Source organism: Vipera ursinii, assembly GCF_947247035.1.
Source record: "Vipera ursinii genome assembly, chromosome: 5".
NCBI classification, from domain to species: domain Eukaryota; kingdom Metazoa; phylum Chordata; class Lepidosauria; order Squamata; family Viperidae; genus Vipera; species Vipera ursinii.
Window position 1 is genome coordinate 47,659,196 of NC_139518.1, and position 26,863 is coordinate 47,686,058.

Sequence of the window (26,863 nt, forward strand, 5' to 3'; positions counted from 1 at the left end):
TGTCTTCTGTTCTTTCTTCCATTCACTAGTATTCAAAAATATTTCTGAAAATATTCTAGCTGGAATATTCCATCTAATTACTTTTGGCATCAAAGATGTTCTTTAGAGTAAGAAAGAAAGCGCTGATGCCTGTAAAAACCAACTTCATTAAAAAGACATGAAACCTTACTGCAGGTCTTCAAATTCCTGTTGAGATTCCTGGAGAGTTTTATCCGTATTTCCTTTAAGCCTGTATTGGTAAAAAGGCCATTCCTAAATACCAGATTATTTACTGTGTTAGAAAGTCAATGAAAGCCAAGAATTTATTATTATTTTTTAAAAAAGCTTTCTTCACCTTTCCTGACTTTGTGGTTAAACCTTAGTTACCTAAATCAGGAAAACAGACATTGTAGTCTTTTATATCCTCAAAGGGATAGAGTGTTTCTCCCCAGCTTTTCTTTTGCATTTTTGACTGTAATAGGGGGTAAATACTTTTTTTTTACTAGTTTTAAAGTTGTGGTTTACACAGTACAGTATACGGAATGTGGTGCAGCCTCTTCAGGCAAAACTATGCATAGTTGGCCTAGGTTACCATCAAGCTAAGTCATAATGTAATTTATCTGGTTTTCAGTCCATATTGTGTGTACTCTTGTGGTTTGTAAATCATGGTTTACTGGATGCACAGCAAATTCAAAATGTGTAGCTTTTTAAATAAATTGCTGAAATCAAACTATGTGACTTAGTAATTACTGACTAATAAATCTGTTCTGTGACTGATGTACCGGTAATATTGTTTATATTACTGATATAATTGCAGATTTTGCATTTTACTATGTTAATTAATGGATCATCCCATAGGAATCAAATACAGAGCAGGGCTACCAGAAAGGCCTACAATAATCCAGATAGGCCTACAATAATTCAGATGGTAGCAAAAAACTTACATTTTAGGTATCTCTTTGTAGCTGTCCAGAATTTTACAGCTCATATCTGTAAGGGCGGGATATAAATCGAATTAAAATAAATAAATAAATAAAAATATCTGATAGCCATAACATACAGTTTAAAGAACTGGCAATATATATGCACATATGAATTAGGCATACCTCTTGGAAAATTTTAAGATAGCCTTGGTAAATTGAGACAATATTACTAGACAGTAAGAATCAATCTTGTAACTTTAGTTAGGATTGTATTGTGCATAGGTTTGTGATACCTGCTCTGCAACAGTAATTACATTTTTCTGACTAGCATAAAACAGCAAAAGACTGCAAGAGGAAAAAAGGAATAATAAACAGATTATACTTCTGCCCAGTCTAAAGCATTATCATATCTCCAAGCATCTGAACAGGTGAGCAATATTTTGCTCTTTAGACTTTCACAGAAATTAAGCCTAGTGTGGTATATAATCAACAATTTCTGTTATATAACATCACTTTGTTCTTCAGTTCCAAAGTGTAAGGTATTTAAAATTAATTCCTAAATAGAGAATTAAAAATTCATTTTATGATAGATTTTAAAAATGCATGCTGTATATTATACTTATTTAAAAAAATAGAATTTTCATAATAAAAAAGAACCAGAATTGGCAGCCTTCAAGTGGAGAATTTGTCCATTTTGTCTGTAATATATAAAAGCTCATCTATGATCATTTTTCCCATTGAACCTGACAAAAATAATCTTGATGACTTGGGTAGAAGACTGTCACAATCTCTAGAAGCTAAGTTTGAAACTGTGGAAAAAAAGTTTGGACAAAAGACTGGCTAAAATTTCATGGGAAATTGGACAAATCAGTGATAGGATGGACGTTTAGAGAAAAAGTCCGAAACAAGGGACTTGGAGCTAGAGAAAAGGTTGAGTAATTTTATTTGCAGTTTAGGGCTATTCCAGAGAATAGATGATAGATAGATAGATAGATAGATAGATAGATAGATAGATAGATAGATAGATAGATAGATAGATAGATAGATAGATAGATATAGATATAGATATAGATATAGATATATAGATATAGATGATATAGAGATAGATAGATAGATAGATAGATAGATAGATAGATAGATAGATAGATAGATAGATAGATAGATAGATAGATATAGGGACACAGTGGCTCAGTGGGTTAGGACGCTGAGCTTGTTGATCAGAAGGTCGGCATTTTGGCGGGTCGAATCCCGAGTGCCGCATAACAGAGTGAGCGCCTGTTACTCGTCCCAGCTTCTGCCAACCTAGCAGTTTGAAAGCACGTAAAAATGCAAGTAGAAAATAGGGACCACTACAGTGGGAAAGTGACAGCGTTCCGTGCGCCTTTGGCGTCTAGTCATGCCGGCCACGGAGACGTCCTCAGACAAGAGCTGGCTCTTCGGCTTTGAAATGGAGATGAGCACCGCCCCCTAGAGTTGGAAACGACTAGCACGCATGTGCGGGGGAACCTTTATCTTTACACACACACACACACACACACACACACACACACACAGATATAAAAGCTTGTTCAGTCATTAGCTGATTTATTGAGCTGGGAAGAGAAAAGGATAGAGGAAGAGCTTGTGCAGGTGTATCATATGAATTCATGTTTTGCTGCAATGAGGCAAATGCCAAATGATATTTGGTACATTTTATGAGAAAAAGCATACCTCATTTTGTCAGTAGTAGTAGTATTAGGGTTAATTTCAGCCAATCATACATCCCTTCCAGGATACTATAAGGTCAAGCAGAGCATTCCATTGTTCACTGCACCAGGGCTTTTCAACCAGTGGTATGGGTACCACCTGTGGTACATTGGCACCTGGCAGGTGGCACACGACCATCCTAGAAAAGTGGTAGCGGGGGAGGGGAATGAGCTGAACCGGTGGCAGCACCGCACAAGCCTGAGCGAGAGATGGCTGGAGCTGCAGGGCTGTCAGGACTCAGTGGAACTGCCAGGATCAGCGCTTCTTCGGGGCTGTCAGCGCTTAGTGGAAGTGCCAGGATCAGCACCAGGCTCCAGCTGGACTTTGGTACTGATCCTGGTGCTTTTGAGCCCAGAAGAAGTGCCGATCAGCTGGAATGTTGCAGCATCTCCAGGGACTTGTGATTTACATTCAGATGCTTGGCAACTGATTCATATTTAGGACAGTCACAGTGCCCCAGGGTCATATGAAGTGACCAAAACTTGCTGCAACCAGCCAGCAGACAAGGGAAATAAAAACCAAACACCCCCCACCCCCATTGCCAATCCTCAACAGAAATGCTCATAACAATGAAAACCTCGGACAGGAGGAAGAGCACCGCCAGGCGGGCAGGCACGTGTCTTGCTCGGCTGTGGTTTGGGGGGCACTTTTTCCAGTGCCACTGTAACTTCGGACAGTCACTAAGTGAACTGTTATAAATTGAGGACTACCTGTACTTCATCACTTGTTTCCTTTTTTTGGTCATCAAGTTTTTGACACCTTGGTAGGCAACTGGTGGTACTCAGATGTTGCCATATCCTAAAAGTGGTACAATGGGTGAAAAGGTTGAAAAGCCCTGCATTGCACTACTGGAAAGTTCTATTTTCCAACAAAAAAGAAGCAGATCATAGATACTTATTTCTCATTGGTCTGTTTGTATAGAAGGCATTGGGAATGGTTTTGGAGGACAGGAAGAAGAGCTGCTATCAAGGCAACGGTCAGAGAAGCAGAGCTGTTCCCTAGCCTTGTGAATATTTACTGAGATACAATATACGTGACACACAGCCACTTGCAGATACAACAGTAAAAATTAACTGCATAGAAATTACTGCAGTAATAGTATAAGCTAATAAGCATGAAGCTATTTTCAGGATGCTTCACTTACTATATGTCACATGAAGAAATAATGTGGGATTTGTGGTACATGGAAAACAGCTGGGTTGGAATTTACTTACCATTTCGTCTTGATGCTCAGGAGCCAAATTATAGAAATAGAAAGGAGACAGGGAACAATCCTGTTTTTTTCTCCTTTTATAGAAAGAACCAACATGATTGAAGCCCATCTTAGGAGTAAAATTCTCAAATTACACTTTAAAATTAAACAGTTGACTGGATAAATTGCTGATGATGTAATGGAGTCAGGATTCACAAGGATGCCATGTCAGAGCTTGTAATAGCAGTGAAAAAGCAAGGAAAAACAGAGAAAGATGTCTGCCTGAGACTAACTAAAGAGGATGGACATCAGCACATGGTTAGATATAATCACTATGCTGGTAATAATCAGTTAAAGCTCTCCACCCTGCACCAGCCAAGTGATGCTATCAACATATTTTGCTGCATCTGGAGGCAGCATGGTCCTGGAAGGAGAACGACAGTCATAAGCTCAACCTTGGCAATTCTAAGTGGATCATCAGGGGGTGTTGCACAGAACCCCCCCCTTTGCTTTTCAAAGGAATTAATATTGCTCTTGAATTTGGAATTAATATTGAATTAAATATACATATGGCAATTCTGACATGTACATATGGAAAATCCATTCATATTTTACATGGGTATTTTAGTGGCCAGACCAGAAGTATGAATGCCTTGCAAATATAATTAGTACACTACTTCTACCTTTAAAAAACAAAATTAACATTTCAAAGGGTTTTTGTTGGACAATAAAACAAAACATCTCATTTATGGTATTATTTGACATTTAATGTTTTGATCTCATGAAAATCCTGAATTATATGCTGTGAAGCTATTTTTATATTATGTCACTTTATCAATATTAAATGTCTAATCCCCAGGAAGAGAGTGCAATAAAGAAATGTCAAATGAGAAGCAGGGGGTCATATAAAAAGCAGGAAGCATTGTGCCTGAAGCCTGTTAGGGTTAATTTTTAATTACTTTATTGCAGAACCTCATAAAATCACTGATAAGAATGCAACAACACTGCTGCATATTTTCACTTCTTAAAAAGCAGCCTGATTGCAAACAAGTCTTTATCTTCATAGCACTCATTTAACCTACTAGAAAATTGTGGTTTTAATTTTAATTTTTTTTCCAGTTTGAGATCTGCTTAACCAAAAGAGTACAATTTAAAGTCTTAAAAGCACTCATGGAAAATGGATGAATAAAGCTGAAGATCTTAATTGCCATGCCCTCATATAGATTTGTATATGTGAGCATTGTCCTACAGCAAGCAAAAAATTCCAACTATTTTGTTTTTTTTATAATGTAATGGAAAAGGGTGGCTAAGGCTAATGTTGCTCCACCTGTTTTGAGCAACTTGGGAAGAACAGGTTGTTCCCAACAACAACTTTCTCCTTGCAAAGATAATCCTCTCTCTGCTGCCTATTTCCTTCACTAGACTGAGAACCGTTGCCAAACTTTATTGGTATATTTATTTGTTAGGTTTTTCTTCTCTTTTGTTCCAGGAGCTCAAGGCAGTTTACATGGGATCTCTCTAAACGTTTATCCCCATTACAGCTTTGGTACTCTCAGGATGGGATTAGAAAGAGTTTCCATGGATAAGGATGGACTTGAACCTGAGTGGCCTCAGTCTGAGAGCAATAACATAACTGTATGCAAGTAGCTAATAAAAGTCCTTTGAGTGTTCTCTAGAAACTGCTATCCATGAAAACCACATTCTTAAGTGTTTATATCTGTTTCTGGATTTGTCCTGTCTATAATTCAAGCCAGAAAAGCTGTAAACAATTTCAGGAAAGAATGTCCAAAGGGCACCACGTTGAAGGCTGTTACGACTTTCTGAAACAATGCCAGTACGGATGTACTGATTTCAAACATGGTTGTAATGCTAGCTCCTAACATTCTGCTTTCTGGGCCCCTTAAAATTCAAGGCCGTTGTTGAAATAAAAAACAGAGGTACCCTTCCCTCCAGGCAAGGACCACTTTCCTACCTCATTCTGTGTCTATCCCAGTGCTTGGGGAGGGGGGGGAAGAACCAGGTTGTCACAGCCAGAAGGCTAAAAAGGTAAGGCATGTTTGGTATTTGAATGACAAGCTGTGGGTTCTATTCCCCAAACTGGGTGTGCGGTAAAAAGGATGGTCATATCTTGATTTCTAGAATTTTGAATCCCATAGAGGTTCTCTACTGCACACATTCTCCCTCTGCATATGGTGGATGATAATGATAGGATTGCAAAAAATTGGCATTTATACCCCCCCCTTTCCTTCTATACACAGCATACCTAGGCATGATGCGTGGTCAATTTTTTTCTGCTTTGTATTGAGGTTTTGACTGCCATTATAAAGTAAAACTTCCAGGACTTTAAAACTGAGGCAAGAGAGGTAGAAGAATCTTGAAAATTTCCTTGCAGAAAAACCTGGCGCTTGCAGGTTTAAATCAATGATGATTTAAACTGCGGTCCTAAACTTTACTGGACCAAATATTTACTTCTGCATAATCTTCCTGTGTTAGTGCTATTGTTTTTTTAATATTGACAGCAGAGGGAGACATGCTGCCATAATAATCAAATTGGAGAAAGGAAACAACCAGCCCAAATAGCAAAGAGAACAGAACTTTAGGATCTAAAAAAAAGTAAATTTCTGTCATATTTGTGAAGCAAATGCTGAAAAATGTTATCAAATCATCCAGAATAGACATTCATTCATTCATTCATCCAACCAAATTTGTACAGCTGCCCACCTCACAGAAAGCACCACTGGATGGTATACAACAATAATTAAGATATGATAAAATATTTATATACCTTTTGAAAGCTAGTTTGGTGTAGTGGGTAAGGCAGAAATTGGGAGACCATGAGTCTAATAGGTTACATGTGCAGTTTAAAAGAATATCTGTAGCACACAAGTTCAATGTTCTTAGTGGAAATCCCCACAAAATTCACTCAAAACGTATGGGAGAACTTCCAGAATTTCATTTTCAATGTATGTTTGATTTGATTTTATCCATGCTGGAATTTTGGCTGCCATTATGAGATTCATGCTTGAATTGTGCACTGTAAGAATATTCTATTTGAAGAATTTTTTTGTAAACAAGGCATTCCATGTTCAGATCTACTTCACGTGTATGCAAAAACATGCATTGTTTAAATATAGTTTTTTATATAAACCACAAATGACTATTCACACAGGTACTAAACTATGAGCCACAGTTTGTAAAATTCCATGGCAAGGTTTATATAATATTATAAGCTAAAAAGAAACAAAACTCATTATGGCTTTTCATAAATTAGAACAGGCTGCTTGTACAGACTACAAAATAATCTGAGTGTTCGAAAAACACATAAATTTTATCAAATGAAATTCACAAGGAAATATTTTTAAAATCCCTGAATATTTATATCCTAGTCTTAAATATGGATAGTAGAGCAGTGTAAAGTAAATATGTCCAGAATAAAACTTACATAAGACAAATCCAATAAAGTAATAAATAAAAACCTTATGTAACAGCGCCAAGATAAAGAAATATCAGAACAGAGCAACCCAAACTGCACCACTTAAAATGCTTTGGCAAATAAAAGCAGTTTTGAACTGGGATCTTTTTAAAACCACACATTTGCCACACGTCAAATCATTTACAAGGGAGATTGTGTTGTGGTTTTTAAGCTGATTAGACTTATGCAAAATGGTAATGCCATAAAAACTTGTTACTGGGCATGTTTGTGGTGGGCTTGCACACAAAGAAGCAAAAGAAGAGGCAAAGGCATATTTTGAGAGATGGCTAAATAAATGGCCTTGGAAGAAGAAAATGAACCAGGACAACACAGTGCCCCCAACTCCCAATCCTGGGATCATTCCAGGATACCACAGTCAGTGATATCAAAGGCCATGGAGAAGTCAAGTAGAACAAGGGTGGACACACTGCCTACATCTACAAAAAGCATAACCAATACAATTTTTGTCCTATAACCAGGCCTAAACTCTGTCTGAAAAGAGTCCAGATAATCTATTTCACCCAGGATCCTCTGGAGCTTCAGCATGACCACCTTCTCAACAACCTTTCCCAAAAAGGAAAGATTGGAGATAGGACAAAAATTGTCCATTAGGATGGGATCTAGCAATGCCTTATTAAGAAGGGCTGAAGCATAGCTTCCTTAAAGGACTGGGGCATCACACATCCACTCATCTAAAGATGCATTGACTACCCATACATCACCTGCCAGGAGATTTTTACCAGCCTGGGAGATGTGGGTCTAAAACAGATGGCTGAGCTCACATTCCCTAAAATCCTGCCCCCTTTCTTAGGAGCAACAGGTGAAACCATTGCCAGATACCTGGACAAGGACTTGGGCATCTCCCTGGACCAGTGTCCACACTAGTGTCCAACAGGAAATGAATCTGAGTGGCTTTATTTTCTAGAAAATCAGCAGTTCCTCAGTGTGCCACTGCAGATAGACATTTGAGTCCTCCTTACTCAGAAGGAACCAGGTCATCTTACAGAGGGTTGCTAAGTAATTCACAGATGAAATTTCTGCAAAGTAATTCCCATTTTCCACATGAATAATTATGAGGTGGGCCTTGATAGTAGCTCTTACCCACATTCAGTCAGTTTTGTTCTCCATCTCCTGCCAGTAGAACTCTAGATCAGGGGTCCCCAGACCCCAGTCTGTAGACCGGCATCTGGCAGCAGCATGCCAGAAACTGGGCCACGCAAACAAGTGAAACCTCATCCATGGGATGCAGGCAACATGCGCAACCATGCCCCCTCCAGTCCATGGAAAAACATCTCTTCACGGAACTGGTCCCTGGTGTCCAAAATGTTGGGGGCCATTGCTCTACCGTAGATATATTTAATCTCTCTCAGTTCCTCAATATATGATGAGGCATAACAAGATCCATAGGTCAGGAGAGGTGGCTTGGGCATAATACTTTTTAAAACCTGTTATCCTCCTAATCCAGACAGTGACTTGGGTCTCAGCAGGACTACGCAGCTGACCTTGTTGTAATCTGCGGCTCCCAATGAAACCCATTGAAGTCCATATTTCAAAATACAAATTTATCATGCAGTAACAATGATGTGTAGTTTGGTTTTCTCTTAGGGTGTTTTATGAATGCTATTTGATTTATAAACTATAATTTGTGCTTTAGTTTATACCATATTCAGCTTAATGTGAACTCAGTCAAAGAGCTCATCCTGCTGTCCTTCTGAGACGTAAAGACAAATTGTTTTGAAGGACATATCTTCATGAAAAAGGCCTTCTCATTTGGAGAGAGTTCTAGGTTTAAAATAGTATCTTTCCTCTTCCAATGCATTTTTTTGCAGAACATGTTCTACAGTGTTTCATTATGTTGGCAATAACAGAGTAAGGGCTAGCATCTGCTCTTATATCATTGGCCACTTTCAGCTGCAGTGGACACATCCTTTTCAATGCATTTTGAAACAGTAGTAGTCGTGTTTTTTTTTAAATTAGTGCTGTTTGCATAAATCCTGGTTTAAACTAGCAATAACAGTCATGTTTTATCAGCTGTACTTTTCTGGTTATGTCCAAAATAAGGGCATTGCTTTCTGGTTTTATTACTTTGGGGCAGTTAGAACAGTGTCATTTTGTGTATTCAATGAAATGTATCTGGATATTGCAGAAGAACCAGACACATTTCCATTCTTTTGTAGCAATTATTTTCAAAATTGGGAAGATGGGGTAAAATTGACTTGAGTTCTGCCAGTTTTTCCATCCAGCCTAGGTGATAAGATCACAGCTCAGTCCAGGAGTGCAGAATAAGGCTCGAGAAAGCTCCCCCCACCCTCCAGTGCTCCTCATAATCCCTCCACCTTGCCCAAGAAATGTCACTAGAACTCCAAGTCATTTGAATAGCCATTACTAACATGGGTCTACCAAGGCCCTGAATTCTAGTAAACTCTATCCAACAACGCCTTGCTTGACAGGGTAGCGTGGCAGGAGATGGGACTGCGAATAACCAGACAGGGACACTCAATGGGCCAAACGCGCTTCTTCCTTCCACTCGTCCTCTGCCCGATAGATTTGGCTCTTTGGGGACAAAAATAGCTCTAGTCTCCTGGCGTGGAGCTTGCAGCTGGGCAGTAAATGAAGTGAAACCCCAGGAATCTATCAGTCACTGCCTTTGAACTGCCTTACAATTAAAGGTAAGGGACGTGGTGGCTCAGTGGGTTAGGACGCTGAGCTTGTCGATCAGAAGGTCAGCAGTTTGGCGGGTCGAATCCCGAGTGCCGCGTAACAGAGTGAGCGCCTGTTACTCGTCCCAGCTTCTGCCAACCTAGCAGTTCGAAAGCACGTAAAAAATGCAAGTAGAAAAATAGGGACCACTACGGTGGGAAGGTAACAGCGTTCTGTGCGCCTTTGGCGTCTAGTCATGCCGGCCACATGACCACGGAGACGTCCTCGGACAAACGCTGGCTCTTCGGCTTTGAAACGGAGATGAGCACCGGCCCCTAGAGTCGGAAACGACTAGCACGCATGTGCGGGGGGAACCTTTACCTTTACCATTAAAGGTAAAAGACAGGTCAATTAGCAAACCTTCCCAACTCAGGCGTATTAGGTTTTGGGTTGTCGGGCAGCACAACTTTTCTACTGAAAAAAAAAGGAGAGCCGTAAGAAAGTATTTCTCGCGAGTAAAACGCCGCCAGGAAAATTGGGATGGAAAACGAAGGAGAGGGGAAGGTTTCACGCACAAACGTCGCCCAGCGGCGAGAAACCAGGCGCCCCAAGCGCGGTTCCTCTTCAAGCGGAGTTCGCTTCGCGGTTTAAGAGCGCCAGGAGGCCCGGTTCCGGAAGAAAACTCTCCGTCCCATTGGCTGATCTTCTCACCAATCTCCGTCGTCCTCCCTTCCGATTGGCGTTTTGTTGACTCCTGTTAAAGCTGAGAGATACACACAAGTATCACGCGCTCTCTTAACAGGAAAGAAGGCCGAGAGAGATGCCCCTCCCCTTCGAGCTATATTGCGGGGTAATGATCAACAACAGGGGTCTTCAAACTTGGCCCTTTTATGACTTGTGGACTTCAACTCCCAGAAAGCTGGCTGAGGAATTCTGGGAGTTGAAGTCCACAAGTCATAAAAGGGCCAGGTTTGAAGACCCCTGATCAACAACATAGGCAGAGATAACCTCGGTTCGATAAAACTCGTGGATTCTGGGAAGAAGCCCAGGATTCTCCTCGCCGGTCTCGCTGGACCAAAAAAATAAAAATAAATAAATCTCCCCCGGCTTCAATGTGTAGCGCAGGCACTTCTCACCTCACCCGCCCCCAACCACGAAAAAAAAGTGGAAGGCCGACCTACCGGCCGGCTAGCCCTCGTCCCCACCCCTGTATTCACGGAGCCACCTGATTGGACGATTGCTCTTGATCTGCGCCCTCCGCTGCCTCGCTTGTATTCACCTCATTGGTTGATGCGCACGCGCGGGTCTCTTTCCCCCCCCTCCCTCCCTCCCTCCCTCCCCGTCCCCTTCGGGGTAGGGGTTGGAGCAGCTCCCGGCCCGGGCCTGGCAGTCGCTTGTCAGCCGTCGAGGGCTTCGCTGCTTTCTGTCTTCGTTAAGCGCTGGCACAATGAGGCGGCTCAGTTTCAGGTGGCCGGGTTCCCACTGACCCTTCTCCTCCCGGAATATGGCCGCGCCGCTCCCCGCGGTTGCTCCCAGGCTCCTGGCAGGGCCGGGGGGAGGCGGCGAAAGGGAGACGCGGCTGCTACCGCGGTCGCCGCTGCTGCTGCCGCTGCTGCTAGGGATTCTCCTCAGCCGGTGCCTGGGAGAGCAGCCCGCTCGCGCCGCCGCCGCCGCCTCTTCCTCCTCCTCCTCCTCCTCCTCCTCTTCCTCCTTGTTGCCCGGGGCGTCTGATTCTGAGGAAACGGTGATAATCGGGTTACGGCTGGAAGACACGGACGATGTGTCCTTTATGGAGAAGGGAGTGCTGCGGGTGAGCGAGAGAACTAGCGTCAAACTGCGGGTCTACGGGCAGAATATCAATAACGAGACCTGGTCCCGCATCGCGTTCACGGAGCATGAACGGAGGGAAGGGGAAGGCAGGCGGCCGCCAGCTGAGCAAGAAGATGGCCCGGTCCCCCTGGCTTCCATGTCGTCGGCCCCGCAGCGTTGCGGCATCCGGACGTCGGATATCATCATCCAACCGCATATCACCCTCAACCGCCGTACCTCGGGGATTATCGAGATCGATATCAAGCCCTTGCGCAAAACCGAAAAAAGCAAGTCCTACTACTTGTGTACCTCTGTGTCTTCCCCTGCTGCTATCCTAGGAGGGGCGGGGAGTGTGGCTGGGAGCCCTGGTGGTGGAGGTGGCATTATTGGTCCTGATGGAGGGCCCTGGACTGAGACAACCTGGATCTATCATGATGGTGAGGACACCAAGATGATTGTAGGTGAGGAGAAGAAATTCTTGTTACCCTTCTGGCTTCAGGTGATCTTCATCTCCCTCCTGTTGGGTCTTTCTGGCATGTTCAGTGGTCTCAACCTGGGACTCATGGCTCTTGATCCTATGGAGTTGCGTATTGTGCAGAATTGTGGGACAGAAAAAGAAAAAAACTATGCTAAGCGCATTGAGCCTGTGCGCCGCCAGGGCAACTACTTGCTCTGTTCTTTGCTCTTGGGTAATGTATTGGTCAATACTACCCTTACCATACTGCTCGATGACATTGCAGGTTCTGGACTGGTGGCAGTGGTAGTATCCACCATTGGTATTGTCATTTTTGGTGAGATTGTGCCACAGGCTATTTGTTCCCGGCATGGTCTGGCTGTGGGTGCCAACACCATCTTCCTTACGAAGTTCTTTATGATGATGACCTTTCCAGCCTCTTATCCAGTCAGCAAACTGCTGGACTGTGTTTTAGGGCAAGAGATTGGTACTGTCTATAACCGTGAGAAGCTACTTGAAATGTTAAGAGTCACTGATCCTTACAATGATTTGGTCAAAGAAGAATTGAATATAATTCAAGGAGCGCTGGAATTGCGCACCAAAACTGTGGAGGATGTAATGACTCCTCTCCGGGATTGCTTCATGATTACTGCTGAAGCTGTACTTGATTTCAACACTATGTCTGAAATCATGGAGAGTGGATATACACGTATCCCGGTTTTTGAAGGAGACCGCTCTAATATTGTGGACCTTCTTTTTGTCAAAGACTTAGCTTTTGTGGATCCTGATGATTGCACTCCACTCAAGACGATCACACGTTTCTATAACCACCCACTGCACTTTGTCTTCAATGACACCAAGCTTGATGCCATGCTTGAGGAATTCAAAAAAGGTGGGATGATGGTGGATGGTGAAGGGAGTGGGGAAGGAAAATGTGAAAAAGAGCTTCAGAAGTATGAAAGGTACTTGATTATTACAATGAAAGATGAAGTTCTGGGGATATTAAATTCTGAGCTTAACATTTGGTGTTTATATGACATAGTTCAGAATAGTAAACTGATTCTTTTGCCTTCACATATTTTCTTTGTATTCATAAACCTTAATCTATAGCTCCCATAATTTCTGTTTATATGTATGTTGCTGAATGTACTTTAACGATCAGTTTAGGTTTTTCGCTGTCCAGTATGTATTCAGATATTATCTTGAATTGTGACTCCAACTTGGACTCATCATCTGTCTTATGTGCTTAATATACGTGCACCTATGACTGCTAATATGTCAAGAAATGAGGAATTTATAGCCCAGATTGTATCCAAATGTATAGGTTAAAATAATAAATAAGTATTCTTTTTCAATAGAAATGTATGCCTGGTATGTGTATCATGCCATGTACGAACTTTTACTTATCTGATGTTTATCTTAGACTTGAATGTATTATTATTGGCAACTAGTTTTACATCTCAGGTTATCTTTCCTTGAATAACAACATTTGTTTCCTTTAACAACTATTTGTTAACTATTCACTAATTTCAATAATACAGCCTCTGTTTTATATAGTAAAAACTTTGGTAGATTTGTGATGCAGAGATCTTACATGGTAAATGCTTATATACAGATTGAGTTTATTATTTTAGGTCAATAATGTTGGTTAATGTTGGCTTTTTTCTCATTGTGCACATATACATGATTGGGAATTGTTATGGATCCTCAATGTATCTATACTGTACATGAAAGTTAAAACTAAACTCATCCAATACAATATGTTTTATACTATGTTAATATTTTAGGTAGATTTTTTCTACAAATTTTGTGAAATGTCTTTCAGTAATTTATATATACTAACATACATTGGTGTTGTCACTGAGTTTGTTTTTAACATCCCAAAGTTCTGTTTAAAACATGGTTAGTATTTTCCACTGCTAGCCTAGCGCATCACCACTCTACTGACCTTATTGTCTCTAACTAGCTGTAGAGAGAGAGATGGTTGCTTAGTTATCTGAATCTGGTTGTCACAAAAACAGTGTAAACTATTATTTATTTAATTTATTAGTGGTGCCTTTTTACTGCCAGGGATATTTCCTTCCTCAGGTGTCCAAATCATCTGACTTGGTCATACAGTGCACTAGATTTTTGGGAGAGGAAGCTGGTCTGCTCTGCAATCATGAACATTGTTAAAAATTAGTTTCGTCTGTGTGGTTTATATGAATTTTATCACATATTTTCTTGTATCTTGTTATGTTAACTAGAAATCATGGATGGTATCTTCTGAATGATACTATCTTTTTCTCCAGCTTGGTGAGCAAGAACACATTGTAGTGGTTCTCTTGTTACGAATTTCTTTTCAGCTGCAAACTGCCGGTACTGAGAATCATTTAGAATCGTTCTAAAATCTGCTTGTTTGGCTGGACTTTGTGATCAATTAAGTTGGGAAGCCAGAGTGAAAGGTATACTGTTGTTTAGTTTCTGGGTGTTTATGTGTGTCAAGCACTCTGAATGTTTAGAGTAGGCTATCAATCTAATGATAATTATGAGCAAATTCTTGCAGGAAAAATATATTTGAAGATAGTTGGATTCAACGTCAATTTGAGATTAGCATTTGTTCAATACTTGAATAAACAGGTTACTGCTGGAGCTAACCTTTTCTCAAAGTGGTACTTACTCTGTAGCTGAACTTTTGCACTCAGTTGGTGATTTGTAGGCAGTAAACTGCTAGTTAGGTTTCAAATTGTGCCAGTCTGAAACACTTATCTTTAGCTTTTTCCATTTACAAGTTAACCCATCTTTCAGTTTTCTATACCCTCTGGTTTTGTTTTTCTTTTCTTTTCATTTTTCAAATGAAATGTTTTGGTAATCTATTATAGATCTCCTACAGCCAATAGGTATTTTCTAGAATAAGAACCAGGATTGTTTATTGGCCTTTATAATTTATGAAAAGTGAATTAATGAGATTGTATTGTAATCTAATCATGAAACTATATATAGCATTATTTTCCCATTTTAGTAATAATTTAACTTTCTAGAATACTACTAAACCAGTCCTGTTGAATATATAACCATATTTACAGTTTAATATTTTGGTTTTATTTATTTAATTGTCAAATTTATATAGGCACCCATCTCACAAAAGAAGTGACTTTGGACAGTTTTAATTTATATTAATTAAATAGATTAGTTTATGTATGTAAAATACACACACACACACATTATAGAAGCTAGAATGAGAGGGCAGGGTAGATTTACTTACAAAGGTAACAAATACATGTAAAATAACACTTGTTTTTCAGTCCTTCTACTCATTCCCTTAAGCTGTAATCCATTTGTTGGGGGGTTAAGATTATTATTAAGCATAGAAGGATTATTTCTCAGTCAATATACCTAGGTTGCTCAGTGGTATTAGTGAAATACATTGTGATTAAAATGAAGATACTCTGGCTACAGAATTTCCCTTCTGGGCAATAACAAGTTTATCTAAAAATTAATTTATACGATTCTGCTTGGATATGTCAAATTCATTATTTGTATTTTTTAAAAAATATATTGCCCTTCTATATTAACACATAATATATAATATTCTTTTTTCAGATACTAATATATTCAAAAAAGCTGCTGGTAGAGATGGATTTATTTTCAAAATGAGAGATCCCTAAATTTAGTAAGCTATTGTATTGTGTGGGATGAATTAAAATAATATTATTTTAAAATAGAAAAGTTACTTTCCTTAAATGGAAAAATTGCTTCTAGATTAATATTCAAATTGTGTTGTGCATTAACATATCTCTTGCTGTCTTTGTTATTTTATAACAATTTCTTGTGCCTTTTGTTCTAGCAAATCTTTGCAAGTTCCCATTTATGTGATTGACTCCCCAAAATACTGTATTAACAGTTGTAGAAAAAACAAGTTGACCTCTATATTTTCCTCACTTACCCCCACCCCCATAGAGAAGCAGGACACCAGAGCAGTCCTACTAATTAATCTTAATATAATTAGTTCAATGCTTTGACACTTCCTCCCCCCAATATCGTAAGGGACGCGGTGGCTCAGTGGGTTAGGACGCTGAGCTTGTCGATCAGATGGTCGGCAGTTTGGCAGGTCGAATCCCGAGTGCCGTGTAACAGAGTGAGCGCCTGTTACTCGTCCCAGCTTCTGCCAACCTAGCAGTTCGAAAGCATGTAAAAAATGCAAGTAGAAAAATAGGGACCACTACGGTGGGAAGGTAACAGCGTTCCGTGCGCCTTTGGCGTCTAGTCATGCCGGCCACATGACCACGGAGAAGTCCTCGGACAAGCGCTGGCTCTTCGGCTTTGAAACAGAGATGAGCACCGGCCCCTAGAGTCGGAAATGACTAGCACGCATGTGCGGGGGAACCTTTACCTTTACCTTTACCCCCCAATATCAGTGGTTTTGAATGTGTGGCCTGAAGTCCCTTTTTGTAAGTTGCAAGATATCTGAAGGTAAGACACCAGCAGCTTACAAATTAATCAACAGAGTCCTGCATTGCACATAATACCAGGCATTTTCTTATTATTTCCAATAATAGAAATACACTCTGGATTCTCCCATTATGCTGTGTCACTGTTTAAACATGTTTTATTAAATCACAATAAGTGAATCTATATAATATGCTAAGAAGTAAATACAGTGCTTTTTTTGAATCCTAATATTTGGTTTTATGAACAGAATTTGGGTCAGTCCCGTTCTAGTTGTCATCTAATGGTAGGAGTGGATGTGTGTTGTTGAGAGACATGATGTAGGTTAAAGTAGAAATATCTGATATGAATGTGATTAAAGTTTAATATGAATTAGGATATGAATGTGATTTCTATAATAAATAAATATACTACTGGATTCTTTTGTGTATACTTATCCTGAGTTATTAGGCGACCATTACTAGTTCCAATAAGTACTTCCTGCATTGATAAAATGTTTCATTAAGTATCATATTATGGTGAATGTAAACAAGTACTTTCTGTTTCTCTCCTCACTCTACATTTTTTATGAAAAATGAAATAATGTAAAGGGAGTGTTAATATGTTTGCTTCAATTTGCATCCAGGGCTCTGAAATTTGGGGGATTTTTCTGTGTAAGGTTTGGAGTATCAGAAGGTGAAAAAGCTACCAATTTCTATGGTATTATAGTACAGATGCAAAATATAGTCTTTATTCTGATGAAAATACAACTAAGCCAGTTTTGATTTTTTTACTTTGTGACTTTTTGCTGAAAGAGCAAGAACTATTAGTATTGTAAAGAACTGCCCCAGATTTTAGGCAGTCCCTCTCATTAAAGGAAAATGGGACATTAAAGGAAAATGTTATCCATATTTTTAATGAATATAAGGCAGCTTCATTTTAATGGATGGGAAAATAGTCCTTTGAAGTAACTATGGTATTGTATTGTTCAGTTGTCAGCATCTGTACTGGGATATTCCAATTGTGTAACTTGGAACTTTGATACCCTTGATTAAAACTGAAAACTCTAAGCAATGCAACATTCACTGCATTCAAATTAAATTTTTTTTTGTCTTTAGTCTCACAGAAGCCCATCAGGTCCTCATGCATATGGTTCTGTGCATCACAGACTGGAAAACCCTGAGTTATACTATATAGGATGCTTCCACAGGATAACTCCACTCCAATTACAGTGTAAAAATATAATCTCTCTCTCTCTCTCTCTCTCTCTCTCTCTCTCTCTCTCTCTCTCTCACACACACACACACACACACACACACAAACAAACAAACAAACTCGAGTGTGTAATTTGCCCTAAAATCAGTGGCAAGTGAGTTTAAAAATCTGACTTGAAAATAAACTTGTGGGTAATTTTTCATTTGCCTTCCTTTCAGTGGACAAGTGATTTTAATGATCCTGTTTTTGCTTGAGTTTTCACTAAAACCATTGGCATTTTTTCTTGTCTGTTTTTTTTATCTGGCTGTTCTCAGCATGTATGATTCTAAATCCCAAGCCTTCTATTTCTTAGCTTACCACAGAAATTTTGCTTGAAAAGCCTTGTATTTAAAACTGTAAAGCTGGTACACATAGTGCAGACCACTCTGTATAGAAACTTTCCCAGAGCCTTTTACAACACTGAGTTCTTCGTTATCTGTTGTAATTGTAGACCTAGAGACTGAGATTTGCTTCTTGTTCTTTTTTTATCTTTTTGTTTGCTACTGTATTACACTACAAATTTGCTGAGTTTGGATTAATAACTTCTTTTGCAAAAAAGTATATTATATTGCTTCAGTGTTCAGTGTACAGGGCTTTTCAACCTTTTCACCCATTGTACCACTTTTAGGATATGGCAACATCTGAGTACCACCAGTTGCCTAGCAAGGTGTCAAAAACTTGATGACCATAAAAAGGAAAAAAGTGATGAAGTACAGGTAGTCCTCGATTTACAACAGTTCACTTAGTGACTGTTCGAAGTTACAGTGGCACTGGAAAAAGTGCCCCCCAAGCCACAGCCGAGCAAGACACCTGCCTGCCCGCCTGGCGGTGCTCTTCCTCCTGTCCGAGGTTTTCATTGTTGTGAGCATTTCTGTTGAGGATTGGCAATGGGGGTGGGGGGTGTTTGGTTTTTATTTCCCCTGTCTGCTAGCTGGTTGCAGCAAGTTTTGGTCACTTCATATGACCCTGGGGCACTGTGACTGTCCTAAATATGAATCAGTTGCCAAGCATCTGAATGTAAATCACAAGTCCCTGGAGATGCTGCAACATTCCAGCTGATTGGCACTTCTTCTGGGTTCAGAAGCACCAGGATCAGCACCGAACTCCAGCTGGAGCCTGGTGCTGATCCTGGCACTTCCACTAAGCGCTGACAGCCCCGAAGAAGCACTGATCCTGGCAGTTCCACTGAGTCCTGACAGCCCTGCAGCTCCAGCCATCTCTCGCTCAGGCTTGTGCGGTGCTGCCACCGGTTCAGCTCATTCCCCTCCCCTGCTACCACTTTTCTAGGATGGTCGTGTGCCACCTGCCAGGTGCCAATGTACCACAGGTGGTACCCGTACCACTGGTTGAAAAGCCCTGGTGCAGTGAACAATGGAATGCTCTGCTTGACCTTATAGTATCCTGGAAGGGATGTATGATTGGCTGAAATTAACCCTAATACTACTACTACTGACAAAATGAGGTATGCTTTTTCTCATAAAATGTACCAAATATCATTTGGCGTTTGCCTCATTGCAGCAAAACATGAATTCATATGATACACCTGCACAAGCTCTTCCTCTATCCTTTTCTCTTCCCAGCTCAATAAATCAGCTAATGACTGAACAAGCTTTTATATCTGTCTGTCTGTATTCTGAGATCGGTAAAATGAGGACCCAGATTGTTCGGGCAATATATCTGACACTGTAAATTGCTCAGAGAATGCTATAAAGCACTATAGAGCAGTATATAAGTCTAAGAACTAGTGCTAATGCTATATCTGTTTCATTAACAAGAATATATGTTAACCAGTTCTTGAAATTGTATAGCTTTTAATCACATGCTATTTGGCCATGTTGCCCATCTGTCCTACAGATAAAGACGACTAAGAGCCAGAATAATTTTTCTTTCTTTTTTTCTTCCATTTGTGTCCTATTCTTAGTGACTACCTGGACAAGTTCCTACAGTTTTCTTGGCAAGGTTTTTCAGTAGCAATTTGCCATTGCCTCCTTCCTCAAGTTCACCCAGCTGCGTAAGGTGGGACTAGAAATCATGGTCTCCCAGTCTCTAGCCTGATGCTTTAACCATTACACCAAACTGACTCTCAATTCTTCTATGAACATATGAAGATACTAGATAAAATTAGCTGTATAACAATGAAAAATCTGGCCTGGTTTATAGTTAATAGTAAACCATCATATTGTTTATGTTTGACTTAACAAAGATTTATCAACAAACCTATTATTGCTTAATAATACCCATGCTGTTTCATTTGGTAATGAATGCTGAACAGGAATTTAGTATCAACATGAATTCAGTGAATATAATATAATGCATGGTGATTGGGGAAATTAAGTTGAAAGCCAGAATTTTTCAGGGTAGAGATGTCACTTATGTCAAAAGCTAACAGCCACTAGCTTCAAGGCTGAGAAGGATAGGGCACAAATGTTCTTTCAAGGGGAAGGATTTGAAAAGGAAACATTGGACTTAAACCATAGTGAGTATAAGAAAACAGGTTAACTTGACAGACAGCAATTAACTGTTAGTGGCTTCTTCCTAGTATACAAGTGTGCTTATCTAACTAGGGCAAGTTCCATATGTGAAACTTTCAGCTGAGAACAAGCATAAGTCAAACCATTCTTGAACTGAATATCTGACAAATGCAGTTTTGCTGGTAAAGCATGACAGTGTCAGATGGTAGCACCTAAGCTGATTGACTGATCCCAGAAAAAGCAAGCAAACGTAGACCTAATTAATAGTTGGATGAGTGACCACATCAAAATTTTGGAAATGTAGGCTAAACTGGAAAGCTAAAATAAAAAAGTAAGAAGACAGTGGTAGCAAACTAATTCTGTATCTTTGGTAAGAAAATAATATGCATATAATATGGATAAATCATCACAAGTTGAGCTTGATTCAAGGGAGTGCTTATTTTTATATCATTATAGTTAAATAATACTAGGCCTTAGAATCAGATTTTAGCTTTTTTTGAACTGAGAAAATACAGGGAATCCTTGACTTATGACTACAATTGACCCCAAAATTTCTGTTTACTAAGTGAGACACTTAAGTGTTGCTAAGTTAAATGAATTTTAAAAGTCATTTTATGACTTCTTGCCACAATGTTTATGTGAATTACTACAATTGTTAAGTGAGTAACACGGTTGTTAAGTGAATCTAGCTTTCCTATTGGCTTTGCTTGTCAGAAGGTTGCAAAATCTAATCACATGACACTGGAACACATGACACTGGGACTCTGCAACTGTCATAGATATGAATCAGTTGCCAAGCATCTGAATTTTGATCATTTGACCATGGAGTTACAATGATCATAAGTGTGAAAAACAGTCATAAGTCACCTTTTTCAGTGCAGTTACAACTTCAAACAGTCATTAAACGAACTGTTGTAAGTCTTTAATGAATGTATTGATAGCCAGAGAAGCAGTTTTAAACAGTCAGAAGAGACAATAGGATAACATTTTGAACGACATTTGAAGTCTAATATTATATAGAGAATATTTTAAGAATAAGCTAAGTGTAGATTAAAGAAAAGGTCAACACTTTTTCTCCTACTGAACTAATGCGCACTATCTGCAGACATGGAGTTGGGTTGATGGTGGTGGAGATGTTTGTATTTTTCTAGATTTGGCTGAACTAATATTCTAGCTGTGGTATGAAATCATTAATTGTATTCTAAATTACAGTTCAGCAACATTTTGAGTTTTGTAAGTTCACATGCTCAGATTCGTTCTTTTTCCTCTGGGCTGGTTTTGATTAAATTACTATGTTTCAGTCTTAAGTTATCTCTAGTCTATTATGAGGATAAAAGGAAATAAGAATTTGGCTAGCTATATCTGCTGAATATAATGGTGAGTTCTGAACATAAAGGGTTTTTTTAATATTCAAACATCAACTTCTCTTCTAATATAAACATATAACCCTACACAGTCACAGAATGACTAAGGACAGGAATGAAGAATGGCTTGCATTGTCAGAACTTTAAATATATGGTAAAGCTGAGTATATACAAAAGATTGCAGGCTAAATATTTAATAAAGAATATTAGCATCATAGTGTAATCACATGGAATTAAATTGCAGTTTCTTATCTGGAATGAGGTTCTTCTATTAGACTAGAATTATTGAAGGGATTGTGTAATGTAAGCTTAAATTGAGACTTTGAAATGTTTGGTTCATTAACGTATAAGTTAATAACAATACTACAGGGGTATTGTTAGCTAATGTTTTGATTCCTGGCTCACATCTTGATATTTTATTTTTTATTTTTAGGCTTCTCTAGTTCCAATAATTGAGCTCATAAAACTAGCCGTTGACACTGGAGAATGCAGTGCTATGAACCATGCCATGTCTAGTGTGCGTGACCTGGCACTCACACAGTGATTTGACAAGGTCCTAATTTGCAGCCTGCCAGCTACAAACAGTAGCGTAAATACTAAACTACTGAACTGCAACTACCAGCACATGGCTAATGACCCCAGATCAGCTGGCTACTTCAGCCTGTCTGTTGCCAAGGTCATCCAGTTTAGATGAATTTGGTGGGAGTTTTTACCTTCTGAAGAGATGTAGAATGGTATGAAGGTCTTACTAATTCAGCTTAGAGAAAAAGCTTCAGCTTTTTATTAAAGCAGTTGTTTTGTATTTGAGTTTTTTTAAATGTAGTCTTTTATATGTGCAAAAATAGCACCGAAGTCCACAATGTACCGTATATTATCTATTCCTAACACATTCATTTCTATGACATCATCCAGTCTAAGCCAATGGCAGTTGAGAAATTACTGTACTCATAATGTAGAGAAAAGTATTTTTATTGTATGCTATAAATGTCAGTTTGCTCTAAGGAAGTTTTTCTCAACCTCAGCAATTTTAAGGTGAATTCCTTAAAATTCACCTGAATTCCTCAGCCAGCATAGGAGTTGAAGTCCACATATCTTAAAGTTGCTGAGATTGAGTAACACTGCTCTGCTATAATATTGGTTCATCTAAGATATTTCAGAACACCCATTTTTGGCAAGGTCTTCACTCATTTTTGCCATTGTTGTAACATTAATTGGTTTGCTTAAGAAATACTTCAGACATATTTAATTAAGGCTGTACAGTAATTGATTTACCTGTATTTTCCTTCTGTCAAAGTCAGGGAAGGCAAGTTGTTATTTCACACTTAGTACTAAATATTTTAGTTCTACATTTTATTGGCTTGCTGTAGTAATGAGATATGCTTGAACATTCTTATTTGTTAGACAGAAACACTTGCTATCCATTCAAATAGGAATATAATCTCTCTTATATGCATCCTTCTCATGTTTTATTTATAATGGTATTACATATGGTTGGCAGTCCAGAAATGCTGCAGATTATCATTTTGGGTATAAAATACCATATTCTTGGACATTTTTACTGTTAAGGACAAACTATAAAAGTATCATTAAATATATTAAAATTTTGGATCCCAACCAAAATATCTGCCTGCAAATCGAAGCTGTATTCATAATTTTTACAAAGTTTAAGGATGACAGTGTCAGGTATTTGTATGATCTCTTTTGCATACTGGTGCAAAATGCATGGAGAGATAGGATTACCGTATGTTAGGTTTTTCTAGTGATTGTTCAAGTGATTGCTCTGAGATGGGCAACATAAATAACTTTAAATGCAAGGTTAAACCAAAAAAAAAACTATTGGAGGAGGGAGTAGAACAGCCTTGTCACAGAAATAGAAAAATATCAAAATAAAAGTTATTTCTTAAGAGTTAAAAGATTAAAAAAAATAGTAATAGTAAACTGAGTGTTAAAGAGTCTAGGATAGGAATGTATACTTCTCAAATACATAGTGAAATTATGTGTACCATAAACATTCAAGCAAAACTTGATTCAATTTCAAAAGTTTTATTAGTTTATAATATACGATACAATGAAAATACAAAAGTAAATAGCGGAAAAGATAGGGAAGGGAAAGTGAGGTAAGGGAGAAAAAAAAATGAAGCATAACTTCAGATGGTAAAATATTTTTGATGAATACTCAGTTGGAAAAGACTGTTTAATGCCTAGTAAGGTAAAGGTAAAGGTTCCCCCGCACATGCGTGCTAGTCATTTCTGACTCTAGGGGCCGGTGCTCATCTCCGTTTCAAAGCCGAAGAGCCACTGCTTGTCCGAGGACGTCTCCATGGTCACGTGGTCGGCATGACTAGATGCCAAAGGCGCCTGGAACGCTGTTACCTTCCTACCGTAGTGGTCCCTATTTTTCTACTTGCATTTTTATGTGCTTTCGAACTGCTAGGTTGGCAGAAGCTGGGATGAGTAACACTGTTATGCGGCACTCGGGATTCGACCCGCCAAACTGCCGACCTTCTGATCGACAAGCTCAGCGTCCTAACCCACTGAGCCACCATGTCCCTTAATGCCTAGTAGGGATGGATATTATATAGCCTATGTTGATTAATGCCATTCATTATTTATAGGCTATCTTTCTAACTTCAGTAGCTTTATTTTCCCTCCTGAATAGCTGTGTGAATGGTTTTGCTGTTAGGCCAAAACCCATTTACAGAATTCCAGAAGGCTGGAATGAAGGCTCCAACTTCATTGCAGATGCACATATATCTTTCCTGTCCCTCCATGAACTTCCCTTCCCATACTTCTGAGCGGTTTTTCAGGAACATTATTGATAGGAATTTTAGACTAGCAGAAGCATCAAATGTCTGTAAATGCAGCCCCGTGTGAAACCTATTACAGTAATTTTAACTGCAGGGTCATGCGGGTGCTTTTGCCAAGGCATCTCAGTCCCAAAAGGGCCACAATGGACACACTAACTAGAGTTGGGTAAAAGTCCCCATGACCACAGTTTTCACCTGTCACTCCAGCATAAATCATAACTCCGGAGGGTACCTGAATTGGAAACCTACTGCTTAAGGGGAAATGTGACACAATTCAGAACCAAGATTGGAGCTGGAATTAAGCAAGTTTTATTATCAGCAAACTGTACCTCCATGTTGCAGAGATTTAACCTAGCTTTGATTTATCAAAGCCCTCACTGCATCCAGGCACCAGGCCAGAACATCAAGGGCATCACAAGTATATATAGTATCACTAGTGATATATATCAAGGATACTGCATTCTATATGGCCGGATAAGCTGCTTAGCAGCTATACATAGAAATTAAATTGCATGGATGACAGGAACAAACCCTGTAGAAACTTACATTGGATTAGCCACTAATGCCTTCTCTGTTCCTCATGCATACTAGCTGGAACTGTCTACTTAGGATAAAGCAGAAGTATTGTGAAACATAGATGAATGTAGCCAGTCCATCTCTGACCTTGGATGACATGATTTCCATTATTTCCTACAGCTAAGAGAAGACAGACACCCTGTCCAGTTTTCCAGAAATAGAAAATAAGACACCAAAAATAATTACATGAATTGACTATTGCTTAAATAGTATGCAGTGAAGAATATCTTATGGTATGCTTAAATATATCTATTGTTACTGGACTTTAAAATGATATTCTGTTTTATAAAATAATTTGCAAAATGTTAATATTAAGTAATAGAACCGTACTCTTTCTAGATCAGTGGTTCTTAAGTTATTTCACCCAATTATGCCTTTTCCTGGTTTAAAATAATGACTTCAACTGTTTTATACATATGCCTCAACAGCAACCATTTTGCTGTATTTGAAAAAAAACCATACAAGTAGAAGGAAAATTACCAGAGCTTGAATAGTTAATATTTTCATTATTGACAATAGCCCGAAGTGTTAGGTTTTAACTTGTTGCTAAGCTGATATTTTGAACATGGTCCAGCTGCAAAAGGCTTGGCAACATTTCTCCCTTCTAAATCATCATGTTTTTTTAATTATTATTAGGGAAACGAATCTGTAAGAGAAGCGTCTGGGAATTTACTGTTCATCCAGCTCCTAAATCTACATGATTTTGAGCTCAAATATTATTTAAGGAACTGATTAGAGAGAAAACAACTGTGATATATTCCAGATTATTATTACATACACAGTTTCTTGCAGCTGTTTCAGAGGTACCCAATATTTGGTTTAGAGTTCATGCTAGCCACAATTTCTGTTTTAGAAGAAAATCAAAAAATAAAAAGATGATAGAATGGATATGTCTTTGATATGTTCAAGATCACTTTTTTTACTTGTTACAAATTAGAAAAAATATGAATTCTATGTTGGGAAAGACCAAGAAATTACAGTATTATTTGATTTGATAATACAATTTTATACATACATACTTTGAAGTACATTTATTACATTCAAAGCATCTTACTGTCACTGTGTTTTATTTCTATAAAGTATCCAATTGTGGATATTGGATTGTGTTATTAGTCTAAATAGCAGGTTATATTATAGATTAGGCTAAAATCACACTTAAGTTATGTGACTGCTTTAGAGGCTAGATAAAGACTAAGGAGACTTTTTCCCAATAAATAAGATGACCTTTTGACCTGATTTATATACAGGTAGTCCTTGATTTATGACCACAATTGAGCCCAAAATTTATGTTACTAAGCAAGACAATTGATAAGTGAGTTTTACTGCATTTTATGACCTTTCTTGCCACAATTATTAAATGAATCACTGCAGTTGTTAAGTTAGTAAAACGGTTGTTAAGTGAATTGGCTTCCCCATTGACCCTGCGTGTTAGAAGATTACAAAAGGTGATCTTGATCTCAGGACACTGCAACTGTCATAAATACATGCCAGTTGCCAAGCATCAGAATATTGAACACCTGACCATGTGGATCCTGCAATGATTGTAAGTGTGAAAAAAAATTATCATGCCACTTTTTTCAGTGCCATTGTAACTTCAAACGGCCATTAAACAAATTCTTGTAAGTCAAGGACTACTTGTATTGGATAAATGAAATGGTTTTCTATAAAACAAGTCTCATTTTAAAACTTTCATTTGGATATGATTAGGAAAGATATTCCAAGTAAATTATATTAATCAATTTTAACATAGGAATATGGCCCTAGATATT

General features: G+C 38.8%; 2 protein-coding genes across 2 annotated transcripts in view; both read left to right on the forward strand.

Moving 5' to 3' along the window:
- BORCS7 (BLOC-1 related complex subunit 7) overlaps positions 1 to 5,450 on the forward strand; it is a 33,826-nt gene extending 28,376 nt beyond the window's left edge. Inside the window, exons 8-9 of the transcript XR_014492617.1 lie at positions 1,231 to 1,330; positions 5,330 to 5,450. The gene's annotated coding sequence lies outside the window, so the exon portion shown is untranslated. The remainder of the gene's footprint in view (positions 1 to 1,230; positions 1,331 to 5,329) is intronic.
- A 5,983-nt stretch (positions 5,451 to 11,433) lies between these two features.
- The window catches only part of CNNM2 (cyclin and CBS domain divalent metal cation transport mediator 2), a 103,623-nt gene continuing 88,193 nt past the window's right edge, over positions 11,434 to 26,863 (forward strand). Inside the window, 1 exon segment of the mRNA XM_083363464.1 lies at positions 11,434 to 13,107. Within this exon segment, the coding sequence (XP_083219590.1) occupies positions 11,457 to 13,107 (1,651 nt within the window). The 5' untranslated portion in view covers positions 11,434 to 11,456.